The sequence below is a fragment of the Bos grunniens genome, chromosome 7, assembly GCF_055505025.1.
Source record: "Bos grunniens cultivar Pamir isolate PY7600 chromosome 7, Bosgru_T2T1.0, whole genome shotgun sequence".
NCBI lineage: Eukaryota > Metazoa > Chordata > Mammalia > Artiodactyla > Bovidae > Bos > Bos grunniens.
Window position 1 is genome coordinate 18,156,900 of NC_141171.1, and position 19,741 is coordinate 18,176,640.

A 19,741-nucleotide genomic window follows, 5' to 3' on the forward strand; every position below is an offset into this window, starting at 1 on the left:
TGAGGAAAGTCCCTGTCTTAACCGTTTTTGAGCCTAGGCTCAGTGGCATCAGGTAGCTTCACATGTTGGGCAACCATCCCCACCATTCATCTCCAGGACTTTATCTTCCCAAACTGAAACTCTGTGCTCATTAAATACCCACTCCCCACCCCACCCCCAGCCCCTGGCCCTCACTTCCTGTCTCTATGGTTTGAGGTCCTCTAGGGACCTCCTGTGAGTAGGATCAGGCAGTATTTGTCCTTTTGTGACAGGCTTCTCTCGCTGAGCATCATATCCTCAGAGTTCATCCATATTGTAGCAGGTGTCAGAATCTTCTTCTTTTTTAACATTGAATAATATCCCTTTGCTTGGGTGGACCACATTTTGTTGAGCTATTCATCCACCACTGAAAACCCCAAACCAGTTACTTAAAAAACTCTTTATATTGGAATAATTGTACACTCACAAGAAGTTGCAAAAAGTGTACAGACAGATCTGTATCCTTCTATCATATTTCTCCAATTTCTCTTACCTGGGTTACATATTATATAATGTTACAATTTCAAAACCAAGTAACTTATGTCAGTGTGATTTGTAGACCTTATTCAGATGTCAACAGTTTGTCATTATTCATGTCTGTGTGTCTATCATATCTGTCTATGCAGGTTTTTTTCACCTGTATAGATTTTTGTAACTACCGCAAGAATGATAAGGCTTCAGTAAGTTTATTTTTAAAAAGAAACTTTGTAAGAACTCTGCCATGAATGGAAAGTGGCTATGAGCAGCTAGAAGACAAACTTACTTTAAAATAAAGTAAATAATGTCTAGATGGTCTAGCTGGATACTGTTGCCTGCTGAAGGCAGGCAAACAGTACTTTGTGTTTATCAAACAAAGGGATTAAATGTTGAGGCATAAACATATATTAGCATCAACTGAGCCCCTCTTTTGTAACTATTGAGAATTGAAAAGAGTAAATAGATTTCTCGCCACACAGCTAAGTGAATGCAGGTCCACCTCACCAAAAAATGTTCTCCTTAAGGAAATGCTGTATCAGCTTATTAAATCTTCACAGAATCCCTAAGAGGGAAGTACTATTATTTCTCATCTCACAGGTGAGAAAACTGAGGCTCAAAGAAGTGAATTCACTTGCCCATGGTCACACAGCTTAGGAATGGGAGGAACTCAGAATTCAAACTCAAGTCTGTCTGACTCTCAAACCAGAGGTTTCCACAGCCCTGGAAAGTCAGGACTGGGAACCCCAGGCCTGGAACTCCACAGTCCCCTCCCATTCATTGGAAACTCAGACCTTCCAGGTATCTGCGGTCTTGTCTGCCCAAGAGAAATGGTTTCAATCCAGCCCAGTCTCCCATAGCCCAGACAGGAAGACTGGGACCCTCAAAGGAGGTCATATCACCAAAGGCCCCCGAGGGAGCTGAGTAGAGTCCGTGGGGGCAGATGTGCAGCTCTTGGCCTGGATTTGGGAGGCTGCGATATGTAGCTTAAAGGCAGCATCTGGGTAGAAGCTTGGAGTCAGGAGCCTGCTTATGTGCACATCTTGGTGTCCTCACCTTGCATGCTCTATGCAAAGGACTGCCCTCTGCCTCACTTTGCCCATCTGTAAAGTGAGGATGGTGATCTAACATCACCAGTATTTAAAATTACTGTTCCAAGGAACAGTCTCCCTAACTCCCACTCCTAGGGAGCAGGGAAGGGAGGCCCCCTTTCCCACTCCTCCTTGCCCTCCCTGGATGGTGCCAGCCCCTCTGCTTATGCCCAGGGCAGCTGCCACCACCTCACAGGCAGGCTGTCCCTGGTGCAACCAGGGAGCCGTCCAGCAGGTTTTTCCTCCTCTTGACCTGCCTGCCGCAGGGCACTCCGCCATCCTCTCCCTGCCTTGGCTGGGCCTGTCCCTCTGTAGGCTCAGATGCTGCTCTCTGCCAGACACAGCCAGCGGGCGGCAGGTGAGGTGTCGAGATGCCCAGCGTCTTCGCTTACCAGAGCTCCGAGGTGGACTGGTGTGAGCCCAACTTCCAGTACTCACAGCTGGTGGCCGAATTCTACAACACGGTGAGGGGCCGGGTGGGAGGGCTGGCAGGACAGAGTCTCAGCTAACAGGGGTTCAAGCCCCAGCTCTTCCACCTCCTTGCTGGGAAATCCTGCTCCAGTGGCCCGCCTCTCTGGGCCTCGGTTTGCTCATCTGTTAGGCAAGGCTTGCCTTGCTGGGTTTCATTCACTAGACTGTCTCTGTTTGGCATGAGCCTCGCAATAGTGACCTGAAAAAGAGTCCTCTCTGCCCTCCTGGAATGGAGGATACAGAGGCTACTCCAGGCATTCATAAGCCAGGGTGATGCTGCTGTAAAGGGAGGTGCAAAGGCAGCTTCAGAGAAGCCAAGAGGTGGCTTCTGAGCCAGTGGTGGAGGGGTGGATCAGGGAGGACTTCCTGGAGTAGGTGGTTATGTCTACTTTATTCTCAGCTATACTCTCAGCCCAGGGTGATTAAATCATCTCGGTTTACTGGGACAGTCTTGGTTTCAGCACCATAAGTCTTGTGTCAGGAGACCCTTCAGTTTCAGGTATAACAGGATGACTGGTCATCCTTTCCCCAGCCCTTGCTATGGGGGCACAGGAAAAGAGCTCAAAAATCCTGTGTCAATGGATGTGTCAATGGCAGTGGCATTTAACTGAAGCTTGAAAGATGTGCGTGAGCAAAGACACGTGCAGCTATGCTGTCCTGTGCGGGCTGCTGGGGACATTTCCTGGAGTTCCCAGGATGGTGGGTAATGAGGAAACATCCTTTACTCTGTGCCCTGCACGATGCCTGTGTGCCAGGCATCGTCCTAAATATTTTGCCTGAAAAACCCCATTTAATCTTCCCTGGGAATTAGGCACCACATATAAACATCCCCCAGAGGAGGGCATGGCAACCCAGTCCAGTATTTTTGCCTGAAAAATCCCATGGACAGAAGATCCTGATGGGCTATAGTCCATGGGGTTGCAAAGAGTTGGACACGACTGAAGCAAATTAGCATGCATGCATAGTATATGGAGTTAGTTAATCCCATTTTCCAGGTGATGAAACAGGCATTCAGGGAGACTGAAGGATATGCCCAGGGTCACCCTGGTACTCAAATGTGGGATTTGAACTTGACACATCCAAGAGAGGCTTTGTTCTTGGAGAAGGGGAAGCTCAGTGCCACAATACCCAAGTTGCTCTGACTCTGTTACCTTTGACCTCAGCATTTTCCAAGCTGGAGCCTGAGAGTTTGAGAACCAAGGCATCCTTGCAGTTGCCCCAGCGTTTGAGATACTGGCCCTTCCTGGCCCTCAATGGCCTTTCCTTATAAAATGGGAGGGGGCTGAATATGCCAATGCCTAGAGGCAGAGAAGAGGGTTGGGGGTTCTGGAACCCTCCTCTCTGCATTCCACAGCAGTCCAGAAAGTTCCATCTCCAGCCCCACCCCACAGAAGGCATGGAGAGAGGGCTGGCTCAGGTGTGGGCTGCATCCGGATCTGTGTGCTCTTGTGTAAAATTCCGCTCCATGCTATCCTTCTTCAACCTGTCTTTTTTTTTTGCTGTGCCCTTGGGCTTGCAGGATCTTAGATCCTGGACCAGAGGTTGAACCGTACCTATTTGCAGTGGAAACACAGTCCTAACCACTGGGCCCTCAGCCCGTCTCTAAATATGGAAAATTGAATAGCTTGTAGGTAACTCGCCAAGGCTGTAGGTCTAAAAACCGATTCTGGTCATGACACATATTCCGACAGATTTCTACATCATCAGCATCCAATACCTGCCTTTCCAGATAGTTATCAGACAGAAACAGAAGTGTCACCAGACAGTATTCACCTCGGACATCTTTTTTGTTTTTTTCTTTTTTGGCTGTGCAGCTTGTGGGATCCTAGCTCCCTGATCCAGGGATCGAAAGCGGGCCCTGGCAGTGAAAGTGCCAAGTCCTAACCACTGGACCACTAGGGAATTCCCTAGGATGTCTTTTATTCTACTCAAAAGGCTTTGGCAAATAGATCAGGGCATGGGGAAATCGAATCTGAGTTGTTATAGAAGAGACTTTCTCCTCCAACACACTTCCGAGTTCCCTAACCCCATCACTATAGCTAATAAGGCATATACTTCGGGGATCCACAAACTCCTTTTATATATACATAATTTTATGTATTATTTTTGGCTGTGGAGGCTTTTTAGTTGCGATGAGCAAGGACTACTTTCTAGTTGCGGTGCTCGAGCTGCTCATTGCAGTGGCTTCTCTCGTCGTGGAGCACGGACTCTAGGGCACACAGGCTTGAGTAGTCGTGGCTCGTGGGCTCAGTAGTTGCTCCAGAGCACAGGCTCAGTAGTTGTGGTGCACAGGCTTAGTTGTTCTGCAGCATGTGGGGTCTTCCCAGATCAGGGATCCAATCCACGTCTCCTGTATTGGCAGGCGGATTCTTTACCCCTGAGCCATCAGGGGAGCCCCCACAAACTCTTTTTGTGAAGACCAGATAGACAATGTTGTTTAGCTAAGTCATGTCCAACTCTTTGGCGACCCCATGGACTGCAGCCCACCAGGCTCCTCTGTGCATGAAATTTTCCAGGCAAGGATACTGGAGTGGGTTGCCATGCCCTCCTCCTGGGGATCTTCCCGACCCAGGGATCAAACCCAGGAATCAAATCCGTGTCTTCTGCATTGGCAGGCAGATTCTTTACCATCTGAGCTACCTGGAAAGCCCAAATAGACAGTAGTTTTGGATTTTGGGGAGCCACATGATCTCTTTCAAAACTACTCAATTCTGCCCTTGTAGCTAGAAATCAGCCAAGATGATATGTAAACAGAAGAGCATGGCTGAATGCCAATAAAACTTTATTCGTGGACACCAAAATGTGAATTTCAAGTAATTGTCACGTGTCACAAGATATTGTCCTTGTTTTAATTTTTGAAACCTTTTTTTTTTTCCTGGGATGTTCCCCAACCAAGAATGGAACCCTTGCCACCTGCAATGGAATCTGAGTCCTAACCACTGGACCACCAGAGAATTCCCTTTTTGTGACCTTTTAAAATTGTAAACATCATTCTTAGCACATGGGCCATACAAAAGACAGTGGGCTGGATTTGACTCAGGGAGCTGTAGTCTGCTTCCTGTTCATATAAGAAGTTTTTCTTTTGTAAAGCCCAAATTGAAGACAATTTATTTTTTTCTTTTTGGCCTCTCAAATCAGGAGTTAAAAATGAGTTTGTTTTTTTTTAATGAATGTGGGCACACTCACATTCTGTGGCCTCCTTCGAGCAAGTTGACAACTTGTGTCAAGATATCAATTTACAGGGACTTCTCTGGTGGTTCAGTAACTAAGACTCTGTGCCCCCAATGCAGGGGGCCCAGGTTCGATTCCTGGTCCAGGAACTAGATCCCACATGCCACAACTAAAAGTTCAAATGCTGCAACTAAGACCTGGTGCAGCCAAATAAATCAATATTTAAAAAAGACATCAATTTACAAATAAACTTTACCCCTGACCCTGCCATTGTACCTCTAGGAACTTTCACCAAAGAGACAATCCCTATGGCTGGCAAAGTCTGTGTATAATGTCACCTCTGAGACATTTGCAATGGCAATAAATAAGTGAATAAAAAAGAAGCCATAGAAAATTCCCGGCAGTTTGGTGGTTAGGACTCTGCGCATTCACTGAAGAGTGAAGTGAAAGTGTTAGTTGCTCAGTGGTGTCAGACTCTTTGCGACCCCATGGACTGTAGCCTGCCAGACTCCTCTGTTCACAGGATTTCCCAAGCAAGAATACTGGAGTGGGTAGCCATTCCCTTCTCCAGAGGACCTTCCTGACCCAGGGATGGAACCGGGGTCTCCTGCATTGCAGGCAGATTCTTTACCATCTGAGTCACCAGGGAGGAGGACTTGGATTTAATGCCTGGTTGGAGAACTCAGATCCTGTAAACTGCACAGCCAAAAAAGAAAAAGAAACCATAACATTTTCACCAATCTGTGTAGTGCTGAATACATGTCAAAATACTAGGCAGCTATTTAAAAGCATGCTTTTGATCTAGGTATGTAAATGAAAGACGATGTAGAAGAAAAAAATTTTTTTTAGTATTTATTTATTTCTGGTTGCATCAGATCTTAGTTGTGCCCATAGGCTCATAGCTCAGTAATCGCAGCACTTGATCTTAGTTGCCCTTAGTATGTGAGATCTTAGTTCCCCAACCAGGGATTGAACCTACGTCCCCTGCGTTGGAAGGTGGATTCTTAACCACTGGACCACCAGGAAAAGCCCATGAAAGAAAATTTTAAATCCATTCACATGGATTTCATCACAATCCATTTAGGAGTCATAACTTGTAATTGGAAAACAGTGCTCTCTGAAGAATCTTTTGCTTTCTTGTTGATCTGCTGGAAAGGAGCCGTGAGCCTGGAGTTGGTAGAGGCAGGGCCCAGCTCAACACAGTCAGGGTATAGAAGAAGGATGTGCTGGAGGACTCGGCTCAGGTTTCTGGAGGCTTCATGGAGGAGGGCACCTAGGAGTTGGGTTTTGAAGGAAGAATAGGAGCTCACCAAGGCTGGTAGGAGTCTAGGAAAGGGAGCAGAAGAGAAGAAAATGATGTGCTAAGTCTTAGAAGTAAAAGAGGGACAACCAGTTTGGGAAGGTGTGTCTCTGTGCCCAAAATATGGGGCCAGGTAAAGATGAAGGTTTTTTAAAAAATTAATTAACAAATTTTATTTTTGGCTGTGCTGGGTCTTCGTTGCCGCTCGGGGTCTTTCTCTGGTTGCAGTGAGCGGAGGCTACTCTCGTTGCTGTGTGCGTGTGAAGGCTTCTCATTGTGGTCGCTCTTCTTCTTGCTGGGCACAGGCTCTAGGGCACTCAGGCTTCAGCAGTTGTGGCCCATGGGGCTTAGTTGCTCTGTGGCATGTGGAATCTTTGCGGACCAGGGATCTAACCCATGTCCCCTGCATTGGCAGGTGGATTCTTACCCACTGAGCCACCGGGGGAATGCATAGATGAAGCTTTCAATACTGAGTTGGAGTGTTTGAAATTTTTCCTGTATTCATCGATTGGCTCATTATGCATTTAGCAAAAATGCTGTAAACCAACTTGTGCTGGGTGATTCCAGGTCCCAGAGAGGCTTAGGGCCCCCAGGCTGTGGAGGGGGTGGTTCAGAATTAAGAGTGGACTCCTCCCAACCCCAGGGTTAGCTCGTGACTAAGGGAGAAAGAGGGCTCCCGAAGTAATGGTGGGGAACCATGGGGTGGGGTGTGACACCTCTGTTTGGTGGGTGGGGGAGGGAACCTCGATGCTTAAGGAATAAGTTAATGTTCTCTAAAGTGGATGGGTCAAAGGAAACAGCACATGCCAAGGTCTTGAGGTGAGAGACAAGAACTGGTAGCTGGAAGCCAGCACCTAGGCTGCCTGCCTGAGGGGGTGGGACGGAAGGTGAGGAAAGGGGCTGGTGAGGTTTCCAGAGGCCAAGACAAGGCTGTCAGGCAGAGGAGTCCATGCGCCATTGTACGGGCACTGGGGAGCCATGGCAGACCTGGGAGCATGGGGGACTCCACACTGTGGGGGTGGCTGGGACACCTGATTGCGTTTCACAGTCTGGCCAGGAGTCTGGAAGTGTGGTGCAGCTGGAACAGAGCATGGTGGGAGGGATTGGAATAGGATGAGCATGGTGCGTGGTGTGTGGGCCACCCCAGTCGGTGCCTGTTTGCTTTGGCTTGGTGGCCTCCTTCTGGGCTGCTGTTAAGTTGGGAGAGTTTCAAGTGGTGTAGGGAGGTGTTTCAAGGTTCCCCAACCCTGACTTTAACTCCCAGAGGCAGCTGTGCTGCTGAAATTTCTTCCCTGGGATCCTGCCAAAGTTTCAGAAGCTCTGCATCCCATCCTCCCTAGAAAACTCCCTCTCAGATGATCAGATCCAGAGCAGTGGGATGGTGTGCCTGCTGTGGGGAGCTGCATGGGCAGGTGGGAATGAGTAGGGCGAGTCTGGTGGGGGGTGGGTATTGAACTGACAGGGTGATAAGAGCCAGGAGGTTGTCAGCTGCAGTGCCCACACCTCCATCAGCTTCCTCACCTCCTCTTCAGACAACCTTGGCATGGCTGGCCTCTGCAGTGTGCTAATAACTCCCATCTCTCTCTTCCCTGGATGCCTGTGACCCAGGCACAAGGCCTGCCCCTCTCTGAGCACCTGGCTGTGACTGACAGGTCCCATGAGCTCAAAACCACACCTCCTTCTTCTGCCTTTCTTCTCAACATTCACAGCAACAGCAATTTCTTTCCTTTTTTTTTTTTGCTTCATTGCACATCTTGCAGGATCGTATTAATAGTTTCAGGGACCAGGGATTGAACCTGTGCCCGGCAGTGAACGCGCTGAGTCCTAACCACTGGACCGCCAGGGAATTCCCACAGCAACAGCAATTAATTCCAGAGCACCTCTGGTATGCCAGGCCCAACAGAAACCAAGGAGGGCATGGTTCCTGCCCTCAGGGAGAGCAGATGCCATGAATAGGATAATTGCACACCTGAAACTGACGAGAACGCCCCTGCTACATCCCGGGCCCAGACTCAGTAGGTCCCTCTGGATCTCTCTTCTCCTTCGCAGAAACAGGCATCGGTGACCCCCCCACCCCCCACCGCTGGCCTCCTAGAGCTGACGCCGGGGTAGATTGAAACTCCTCCTTTATTTCCCTCTTCATTCATCGGAAACTGATGGAACCAGGCACTGCTCCAGCTCCAGGGACACAGTGGTGATCAAAGCAGACAGAAATGCCTGCTGTCATGGGGCTGGAATGGGTCCTCCCCAGTGGCTCAGCAGGTAAAGGACCTGCCTGCAATTCAGGAGACAGAGGAGATATGGGTTCAGTCTCTGGGTGGGGAAGATCTCCTGGAGGAGGAAATGGCAACCCATTCCAGTATTCTTGCCTGGAGAATCCCTTGGACAGAGGAGCCTGGTGGGCTCCAGTCCAGGGGGTCACAGAGAGTTGGACACGACTGAGTGTGCACGCAGGGGCAGTGGGGTTGGTGTCCTGGGAGATGGAAGCACTAAACGAGACTGAAGGGTATAGGATGCCAGGTTGTGGTATGTGCTAGGGAAGAAAAACTCATTCATTCATTCCTCCTATTCAGCAGATATTAACCAAGTGCACGCATGGTGCTCAGTCATGTCTGACTCTTTGGGACCCCGTGGACTGTAGCCCGCCAGGTTCCTCTGTCTGTGGACTTTTCCAGGCAAGAAGACTGGAGTGAGTTGCCATTTCCTACTTTAGAGGACTGAGTTCCTATGCAACAAGGGGGTTTCTGTGGGGCGCTGGGGCTTCCCAGGTGGCTCGGTGGGTAAGGAATCTGCCTGAAGTGCAGGAGATGCAACCTACTCCAGGGTTTTTGCCTGGTCAATCCAAGGGATATATATATATAGATAGATAGATACACACACACAAAGAATATATTCACTTTCACTTTTCACTTTCATGCATTGGAGAAGGAAATGGCAACCCACTCCAGTGTTCTTGCCTGGAGAATCTCAGGGATGGGGGAGCCTGGTGGGCTGCCGTCTGTGGAGTCACACAGAATTGGACACGACTGAAGTGACTTAGCATAGCATAGCATAGCATATATGCCTCACTATTTGTGGGATCTTAGCTACCCCGCTAGGGATCAAACCCAGGGCCCCAGCAGTGAGAATGCAGAGTCCTAACCACTGGATCACCAAGGAAATCCTTTTCCATGTTCTTTCCCATTATGGTTTATTATAGGGTATTGAGTATGGATCCCTGTGCTGAAAATAGGACCTCGTTGTTTATTTTATGTTCAGTACTCTTTCCTGGACAATCCCATGGACGGAGGAGCCTGGTAGGCTGCAGTCCATGGGGTGGCTAAGAGTCGGACACGACTGAGCGACTTCACTTTCACTTTTCACTTTCATGCATTGGAGAAGGAAATGGCAACCGGCTCCAGTGTTCTTGCCTGGAGAATCCCAGGGACGGTGGCGCCTGATGGGCTGCTGTCTCTGGGGTTGCACAGAGTCGGACACGACTGAAGCAACTTAGCAGCAGCAGCAGCAGCAGTATGTATCTATTAATCTTATACTATAATTTATCCCTCCTGCCCCCCCAGCCATGTTTCTTGATTTAATTGATTCAACAAATTCTTCTGGAGTACCTACTGGGTGCCCAACTTTAAAGGCATTGGTGACACAGCTGAGGATAAAACAGGTGTTTTCTGTCTTCATGGAAGTCACAGTAGGTGAAGTCGTGCCTTGGAAAGAAGCATGTTTTTAAAAAATTTTTATTTATTTAGGCTGCTCTGGTCTTCATTGCTGCGCATGAGCTTTCTTTGGTGGTGATGAGCGGCGGGGGTGGGGGGCGTACTCTTCATCGTGGTGCACAGGTTGGTTTCTCGTTGCAGCGACTCCTCTTGTTACAGAGCACAGATTCTATAGCGTGGACTTCAGTAGTTGCGGCTCTGGGCTCAGTACTTGTGACTCGGACTTAGTTGCCCAGCGGCGTGTGGAATCCTCCCAGACCAGGGATCAAACCTGTGACCCCTGCATTGGGAGTGTAAGACTCTTAGCCACTGAACCACCAGGGAAGTCCCCGGGCTGTGGTTTTATCCCAGGATGGTGGGTAAATGAGAAAGGCTGAGATGAGGTGAGGCGTTAATTCAAGTCAATCTCCTTCCTTCCTCCCTCTCCTCCTTCCCTTCCCCCATCTCGCTCCCTTTCCTCCTTCCAGCCCTAAGGAATCCAGCCACATCCACTTACCAGATGCCGTGCCAGATTTTGATGATCCAAACAGCAAAGCATTCTAGAATAATAGCTGCCCCATGGCGCACTGCGCAAGTGCCAGGCACATGTACGCACTATTGACACATATTCTTTTTTTTAAAAAGCCTTTATTTATTTGGCTGCATCAGGTCCTAGTTGCAGCATGCAGGATCTGTTAGTTGGGGCATGTGAACTCTTATTTGCCACATGTGGGATCTAGTTCCCTGACCAGGGATCATACCTGGGCCCCCTGCATTGGGAGTGCAGTCTTAGCCACAGGACCACCAGGGAATTCCCCTGACACATATTCTTTGCGTGTATTATTCTCCACAAAAATTTGCTGGGCACCTACTGCACTCCAGGCACTGTTCTAGACACTGGGGGCTGGCAGCAGTGAACAAAACTGCCCAAACCCCCTGGTCTTGCAGCACTCAGTTCTCCAGTCCTCACCGTGGTGCTCAGAGATAGGGCCTGTGGGTTTTGTCTTAACACTTTTTTATTTTTGGCCGCACAGGGTCTTCGTTGCTGCTCCGGCTTTGTCTAGTTGTGACAAGTGGGGCCACTCTCTCGTTGCAGTGTGCCGGCATCTCATTGCAATGGCTGCTCTTACGGCAGAGCAACCGGCTCTAGGCGGTGTGGGTTCAGTAGCTGTGGCCCCCGAGTCGAGTTGCTCCTCAGCATGTGGGATCTTCCTGGACCAGGGATTGAACCCCTGTACTGATAGGCAGATTCTTAACCACTGGACTACCAGGGAAACCCCAAGGCCTACATTTTATAGGGGAGGAAAATGAGGCACAGAATAACCCCCAAACTCTGACTGGATACCTGGTAAAAGGGAGGGACTTTGAGGGTTTTTTATTTCTTTTTTTGGCCATGCCGTGTGGAATGCAGAATCTTAGTTCCCTGCCCAGGAATCAAACCCATGCCCCTTACAGTGGAAGTGTGGCATTTTAACTACCGGACCACTAGAGAAGTCCCAGGGACTTTGTCTCAGACACTGGCGACATTCTTGAAGGGAGGTTCCCTGATGGCCCAGATGGTAAAACAAAAAAAATCCGCCTGCTAATGCAAGAGGCTGGAGAAGACTCTTGAGAGTCCCTTGGACTGCAGAATCAAACCAGTCAATCCTAAAGGAAATCAACCCTGAATATTCATTGGAAGGATTGATGCTGAAGCTCCAATACTTTGGGCACCTGATGTGAAGAGCCAACTCATTGGAAAAGACCCTGATGCTGGGAAAGAGTGAAGGCAAGAGGAAAAGGGGGCTGACAGAGGATGAGATGGTTGGATGGCATTACCAACTCAATCGACATGAGTTAGAGCAAATTCTGGGAGATAGTGAAGGACAGGGGAGCCTGGCCTGCTGCAGTCCATGGGGTCGAAGAAAGTCAGACACAACTTAGTGACTGAACAACAACAACAACAGTGTCCTTGAGCACACAGACGGTACTGAAGGGGTGGATGATTGTTGACTGAATGAATGAGTGAATGAATGACTGAACTGACGTGAAGTCACCTTCCGGGGCCGCGTCGCAAGCAGTCCAGCTCATGCGCGTGAGAGCTCAGGACTGGCGGTAATCTCGGGCGGGTGCCTCGCCCAACTCTTGGAGTCTGGGTGGGGCCAGTGATTGGGAAACTTGGGCTCTGATTCTATCAGAGACTCCGAAGCCACTTGGAGCTTATTAGTTACAGGCACTGCCTGTCACTGAGTCCTCATTCTACACACTCAAGGGCCCCTACCTTCATTATGTAGGCAGCTGAGCTTGGAGTATCTGTACCAATAATAAGCCTGCTATTATTATCTCCTTCAACAATAACAAGAGCAGCAGCAGCCTTTACTATTTCTTGAGCTGAAACCATGTCCCCAGCAAGGTAGCTTTTCAATGCCTGGCCTCATGCACCCATTCTCCCTTGCCAACAGCCTTCGTGGTAGCATCGCTGTTGTTCTTGTCCAGTCACTCATTGTGTCCAAATCTTTGTGACCCCATGTACTGCAGCACACCAGGCTCCTCTGTCCTTCACCATCTCCTGGAGCTTGCTCAAACACATGTCCATTGAGTCAGTGATGCCATCCAACCATCTCATCCTCTGTTGTCCCCTTCTCATCCTGCCTTCAGTCTTTCCCAGCATTAGTGTTTTTTCCAATGAGTCAGCTCTTTGCATCAGGTGGCTAAAGTATTGGAGCTTCCGCTTTCATAGAAGTCCTTCCAATAAATATTCAGGGTTGATTTCCTTTAGGATTGACTCGTTTGATCTCCTTGCAGTCCAAGAGACTCTCAAGAGTTTTCTCCAACACCACAGTTCAAAAGCATCAGTTCTTCAGCACTCAGCCTTCTTTATGGTCCAACCCTCACATCTGTACATGGAAAGACTACTGGAAAAACCATAGCTTTGACTATTTGGACCTTTGTCAGCAAAGTAAGTCTCTGCTTTTAATACACTGTCTAGGTTTACAGTACAATAGGAGACGATCATCAAAACCTAGACAGCATTAATGGTGCATGAATTTTACTTTTGCATGAAAGGGGGACTCAGAGAAATTAGATGACATATCCAGGAAACAGGGGAGCCCCCCTTTAGTCATCACCACACATCTAGTCCTCTTGTTTTTCTTTAAATTTTTAAAACATTTTTTATTTGTTTGGCTGCACTGGGTCTTAGTTGCGTTTTGTGAGATCTTTAGCTGTGGCATGTGGGATCAAGTTCCCTGATCAAAGGTGGAACCCGGGCCCCCAGCATTGGGAGTGTAGACTCTTAGCCACTGGACCACGAGGGAAATCCCATCCTATCTTTCAAAGCACCGGGTAAAAGCAAACTTCAGAGGTGTGCAACCTTGGAGACATCACTCTACCTCTCTGAGACCTGGGTTCCACATTGCCAAACAGGAGCTAGAAAGCCTGGCCTTGATGGGTGTGTGAGGATTAAGAACAACCTGTAAAGTCACGTGCTCAAAAGATTAGAAAGTAACTAGAAAGTAATTAGGAAGTTATAGCACCTTCTATTCAGAACTTTCTAGATGCAGGACCCTCTGCCAAGTATTTTTTAAAATTCACTACTTTTTTTGACTGAGCTGGGTCTTTGTTGCGGTGCCCAGGCCTTCTCTAGATGTGGCATGTGCGGGCATCTCTTGTTGGGAGCACGGGCTCTAGGTATGTGGGCTCAGTTAAGTTGGTGCCGCTCAGGCTTAGTTGCCCCTCAGCATGTGGGATCTTCAAGGACCAGGGATTGAACCCATGTCCTCTGCACTGGCAGGTGGATTCTTAATCACTGGGCCACCAGGGACATCCTTGCCAAGTGTTTTCCTATGTGTGACAGGTAAATCCATTTGAACTGTTTTGAGAGCCAGTCAATAGGAGATCACTCTCCTCTTTCACCTTCATTAAGAAACTGTTTAGGGATTCCCTGGTGGCTCAGTGGTGAAGAATTCCCTTGCCAGTGCAGGAGACACAGGTTCAATCCCTGATCTGGGAAGATCCCACACGCCTGGGAGCAGTTGAGACAGTGAGCCACAACTGTTGAGCCTGTGCTCTAGACCCTGGAAGCCTACACACCACAACTACTGAAGCCCGAGCTTGGAGCCCTTGCTTTGCAACAAGACAAGCCACTGCAGTGAGAAGCCCAGGCACCACAACTAGAGAAAGAGCCCAGAAGCAGCAGCAAAGATCCAGCACAGCCATAAATAAATACATAATTTTTTTTATAAAAAAGAAGCTGTTTAGTTCCTCTTCAGTTTTTGGTATCAGAATGGTATTATGTGCATATCTGAGGTTGTTGCTACTTCTCCCGTCAGTCTTGATTCCAGCTTGTGATTCGTCCAGCCCCGCATTTTGCATGGTGAAATCTGCATAGAGGTTAAATAAGCAGGGTGACAATATACAGTCTTGTCATACTCCTTTCCCAATTTTGAACCAGTCAGTTGTTCCATGTAAGGTTGTGACTGTTGCTTCTTGACCCACATACAGGTTTCTCAGGAGACAGGTAAAGTGGTCTGGTATTCCCACCTCTTTAAGAATTTTTGCATTTGTTGTGATCCACACAAAGGCTTTTGCATAGTCAGTGAAGCAGAAGTAGATTTTTTTTGGTATTCCCTTGCTTTCTCTGTGATCCAACAGGTGTTGGCAATTTGATCTCTGATTCCTCTGCCTCTTCTAAACCTAACGTGTACATGTGGAAGTTCTAGGTTCATGTATTGCTGAAACCTAGCTCAAAGGATTTTGGGCATAACCTTGCTAGCATGTGAAATGAGTGCAATTGTACAGTTGTTTAAACATTCTTTGGCATTGCCCTTCTTTGGGATTGGAATGAAAATTGACCTTTTCCAGTCCTGTGGCCACTGCTGAGTTTTCCAAATTTGCTGACATACTGAGTGCAGCACTTTAACACCAGCATATTTTAGGATTTAAAATAGCTCACCTGGAGTTCCATCACCGCTACTAGCTTCGTTCATAGTAATGCTTCCTAAGGCCCACTTGCTTCACACTGTAGGGTGTTTGACTCCACGCCATCGTGGTTATCTGGGTCATTCAGTAAGACTTTTTTGTACTGTATTCTGGCTCCTGAGGTTATAAGGGAGAAGGTGGAAGCCACAATCCCTATTCTCAAGACTAGATGTAGCAGGAGACCCAGATAGTTCTAGAACAGCAAGACCAGGGTCAGAAATATGGGACTGCATGAGACACAAAGGAAGACCACCCTGACCCTGCCCTGTAAGCTTAGGAAGGCTTTAGGAAGAAAGCAATCCCCAGGCTAAATACAGAGTAGTTGGGCTGGCAAAGAGGGCTACATGGGAATGAGAGCCTTACAGGCAGTGGGAAGAGTCTGTGCAAACTCAAGGAGGTAAGAAGTAAAGTAAGACTCCTTTGGAGGAGCTGAGTTATTCTTTCCACCCAGACTGTACAGTTGAAGGTGGGAAAAGGTAGTTACAGAGGGAATGTGTAAGCCAAGTTAAAGAATCTGGATTTGATGTATGGGAATCACAGATGTGTTCTAAGTGGAGGCTTAAGAATTTGGGAGGCTGGATGGCTCAGTATCTTCAGGCATGCTTGGTTTCCCTAAGGGCTTGCATGTGGCTGAAGATGGAGGGGACGTCAGATTTGTGTGGGGTTTTTGCCCATTCAGTATCCATGGCTCCATTTCCCCTTCATCAGCCACCTGGTTATGGTCTTGGTGGGATGGTCACTCGAAGTAGTCTCCTCCAAGGATCAGATGTGGCCCAGGCTACACTCTCCAGACTTTTTTTTTTAATTCAGCTATGTCAGGTCTTAGTGGTAGCACGTGGGATCTCCTGTTGCAGCTCATGGACTCTGCGGCTGTGACACATGGGCTCAGTGGTTGTGGCCCGTGGGCTTAGTTGCTGTGTGGCACATGGGATCTTAGTTTCCCAATCAGGAACTGAACCTGCTTCCCCTGCATTGCAAGGTGGATTCTTAACCACTGGACCGCCAGGGACATCCCCACTCTCTGGAATTTGAAGTTTGGGCCTGCACAGAAGGACTGAATACAGTTGTTTTCATTCGTACCCAATATTGCCCCCTGGAGAGATTGTCTGTTAAAGGGCCAAAGCTATTCCTGGTTCTGGTTTTCTTGTTCTCTGCAATTCCTTTCATCACCGAGCTCCTTGTAATAAGTGAATGAAAGAACAAATACATGAATAAATAATTTGGTCAATTAAATAAGTAACCACACACGTGCACACACACACAGTTTATAGTTTAAGTTCATCAGAATCACTTTCTGTTGCTTGCTACGAAAGAACCCTAGCTAATATACCACTGCTGCTGGATTCATGGGGCTCAGCCTGTAGAGAGCTACCTTACCACTCCTGGGCATATATCTGGAAAAGATAAAAACACTAATTAAAGATGCATGCGCCTCTGTGTTCATAGCAGCATTGTTACAATGGCCAAGACATGGAGACAACCTAAATGTCCTTTGATGACTGCATAAAGAAGATGTGGAACATATATACAATGGAGTACTACTCAGCCATAAAAACAAATGAAACAGGACTTCCTGGTGGTCCAGTGGTTAAGAGTCTGCCTGCCAATGCAGGGGATGTGGGTTCGACCCCAGATCAGGGAACTAAGATCCCTCATGCCATGGCACAGCTAAGCCCATGTGCTGCAGCTACTAAAGTCCCCACACACCTAGAGCCTGTGCTCAGCAACAAGAGAAGCCACTGCAACGAGCAGCTTGTGCACTGTATTGAAGAGCAGCCCCTATACACCGCAACTAGCCCCCATTGCACACAGCATTGGAGACCCAGCACAGCCATAAATAAATAAAATTTTAAAAAAGAATGAAACTTTGCCATTTTCAGCAACATGGATGGACCTAGAGATTATCATACTAAGTGAAGTAAGTCAGACAGAGACAAATATCATGATGTCACTTACATGTGGAATCTAAAAAATAATACAAATGAATTTATTTACAAAACACTCACAAAGAAAACAAATTTATGGTTACCAAAGAGGATGGATACACCAGGAGCTTGGGGTTAACAGATACAAACTACTCCTATATAAAATAGATCAATAAAGACCTACTGTATAGCACAGGAAATCACATTCAGAATTTTGTAATTACCTATAATAGAAAAGAATCTGAAAAAGAACAAATATATGTATAATTGAATCACTTTGCTGTACACCTGAATTTAACACAACATTGTAAATCAGCTATACTTCAATTAAAAAAAAAAAACTAACTTAAGCAAAAACAAAAACAAAGAAACAAACAAGAGAGGGAAAGAGAGAATATTGGAAAGATAGTGAGATGTGTTAAAAAATGGAAAGATGAGTTGTTTTAGGAAGGCTGGGACCCACAGTAGGTCTGCAGGATTCAGCAGATGTGCAAATACTGTCCTCAAGCATTCGCTTTTTTTTTTTTCCTCAGCCTTGTCTTCTCATGGGTGGCAAAATAGTTGTCACATCTCAAGTATCATAACAATATCCCAGAGCCTCTGTAGAGAGTTGTCAATGATGCAACTCCATCTTGGTGACTTCCAGGCTTTGTGCCTGCTCCAAGTTTCAGATTCCTAAAGGAGAAAGTCTGGTATCCTGCTTTGGCAGGGGTATCTATTCCAGTGGGTAGGGTTTCGTGATATAGACAGGGCAAGTTGGGGGTGGGGCGATTTCTGTGTTCTAGGGGAGCTTCTGTGAACTGGGTGGCCCTCCTGGAGATGTGTTTGACCTTGTCCGTTGATAAACATCAGAGACTTTGACATGGAAAACAAGGACGTAGGTGGGACCATGCGCTGGGAAACCAGTTTGCCAAGGCTGGATTCTTAAATGGTGACCTTTGGGCTGATCCATCATTGTCCCAGGAGAGCTTTGGGTTCTCCTGGAATCAGGAGGGCTCCTGTCTTGGGAACCTGTACAGGTGACCAGGACCTAGGCTATAGATGTTGACCTTGTATCAGGTGAATGATTTTCCCCATACCCACCACTGTGCTCTGTTTTTTTTTTTTTTTTTAATTTGGCTGCTTCAGGTCTTAGTTTCAGCATGAGGAATCTTTAGCTGTGGCAAATGGAATCTAGTTCCCTGACCAAGGATAGAACTCAGACCCCCTACATTGGGAACTCAGAGTCTTAGCCATTAGACCACTAGATAAGTCCCTGCTCCCTGTATTTCTTTTCTTTTTTAGTACTTATTTATTTGGCTGAGTTGAGTTTTAGTCACAGTCTTAGTTCTGGCATGCAGGATCTTTTGTTGAAGCACATGGACTCTCTAGTTGTGGTGTGCAGGCTCAGTAGATGTGGGGGCTTAACTGCATATGGGATTTGAGTTCCTTGACTAGGAATTGAACCTATGTCCCCTGCATTGCAAGTGAAAAGTATTAATTGCTCAGTCCTGTCTGATTCTTTCACAACTCCATGGACTGTAGCCTGACAGGTTCCTCTGTCCATGGAATTCTCCAGGCCAGAATACTGGAGTGGGTAGCCATTCCCTTCTCCAGGGGATCTTCCCAACCCAGGGATTGAACCCAGGTCTCCTGTATTGCAGACAGATTTACCAAGGAAACCCCCTGCATTGCAAGGTGGATTCTTAAGCACTGGACTGCCAGGCAAGTCCCTTCAGGCTATTTTTTAGAAGTGAGTCACTAGGCCAAGGCCAGTTCATGACCACTATGTTTGCATTTCAGTCCATAGGAAGTAGAGAGCAAGCCTCAAGAACTTGCAAGCAGGCAAGCTTCTCAAGAACTGACCTGGAAGTTATATTGATAGATTCATTTACAGCTCTGTCCTGTGGGCTAGAGCAGGTCACAAGGCCACAGTGAGCTGCAAGGAAGGCTGGGGAATGTAGTCTTGAGTTGAGTAGTTGAATGCCCAGCTCAAACTTGGGGGACACTGTTGCCGAAAGGAAAATGTAAGTAGATAGTCTTCACCATGTGCATTGAATGAATTAAGGAGCCCACAGAGTAATGGATGGAGTAATGGATCTACCAATGAGTGGTTGACTGGTCCGCTGGAAGATGGATAGACCCTGGGTCGGTTCACTGCCTGAGAGACGGCTGCTGACCAGATGGATAATGACTGAGGGTGACCGAGCTCAGCCTCCTCTGTCTGACAGCCCCTCACTATGCTTTCCCCTCCTTCTCCAGTTCAGCAATGTCACCTTCTTCATCTTTGGGCCCCTCATGACATTTCTGATGCGCCCATACATCCAGCAACGCTCCCGCTACCTTTACGTGCTGTTCGTTCTCTTCACAGTCACAGGTAGGTGGGGACATTGGGACAGGGTGGGGGGCAAGAGGGACAACACCCTTGACCACCTGCCTTTGTCTCTCCCTCCAGGACTGTTCTCCATGTACTTTCACATGACGCTCAGCTTCCTGGGCCAGATGCTGGATGAGATCGCTATCCTGTGGCTGCTGGCCAGCGGCTACAGCATATGGTTGCCCCGCTGCTATTTCCCCGCCTTCCTAGGGCAGAACAGGTTGGGCAGGGGCGGGCCCTCTGTCAATCCTACTGGAGCCCACCTATCCTTCAGACCCTTTGGAATC

The 19,741-nt window shown here is 47.7% G+C and overlaps 1 protein-coding gene across 5 annotated transcripts in view; it reads left to right on the top strand.

Moving 5' to 3' along the window:
• ACER1 (alkaline ceramidase 1) overlaps nt 1–19,741 on the top strand; it is a 54,147-nt gene that overhangs the window by 29,049 nt on the left and 5,357 nt on the right. For 3 of the 5 annotated variants that reach the window (XM_086409821.1, XM_086409824.1, XM_086409825.1), the window contains 2 exons: nt 19,340–19,454; nt 19,533–19,674. In XM_086409821.1, coding sequence (XP_086265947.1) covers nt 19,376–19,454; nt 19,533–19,674 — 221 coding nt within the window. In that variant the 5' untranslated portion in view covers nt 19,340–19,375. Of the gene's footprint in view, nt 1–1,888; nt 2,048–19,339; nt 19,455–19,532; nt 19,675–19,741 lie in introns of those variants that run through there. The other 2 variants (XM_086409820.1, XM_086409822.1) reach the window with 1 other exon arrangement.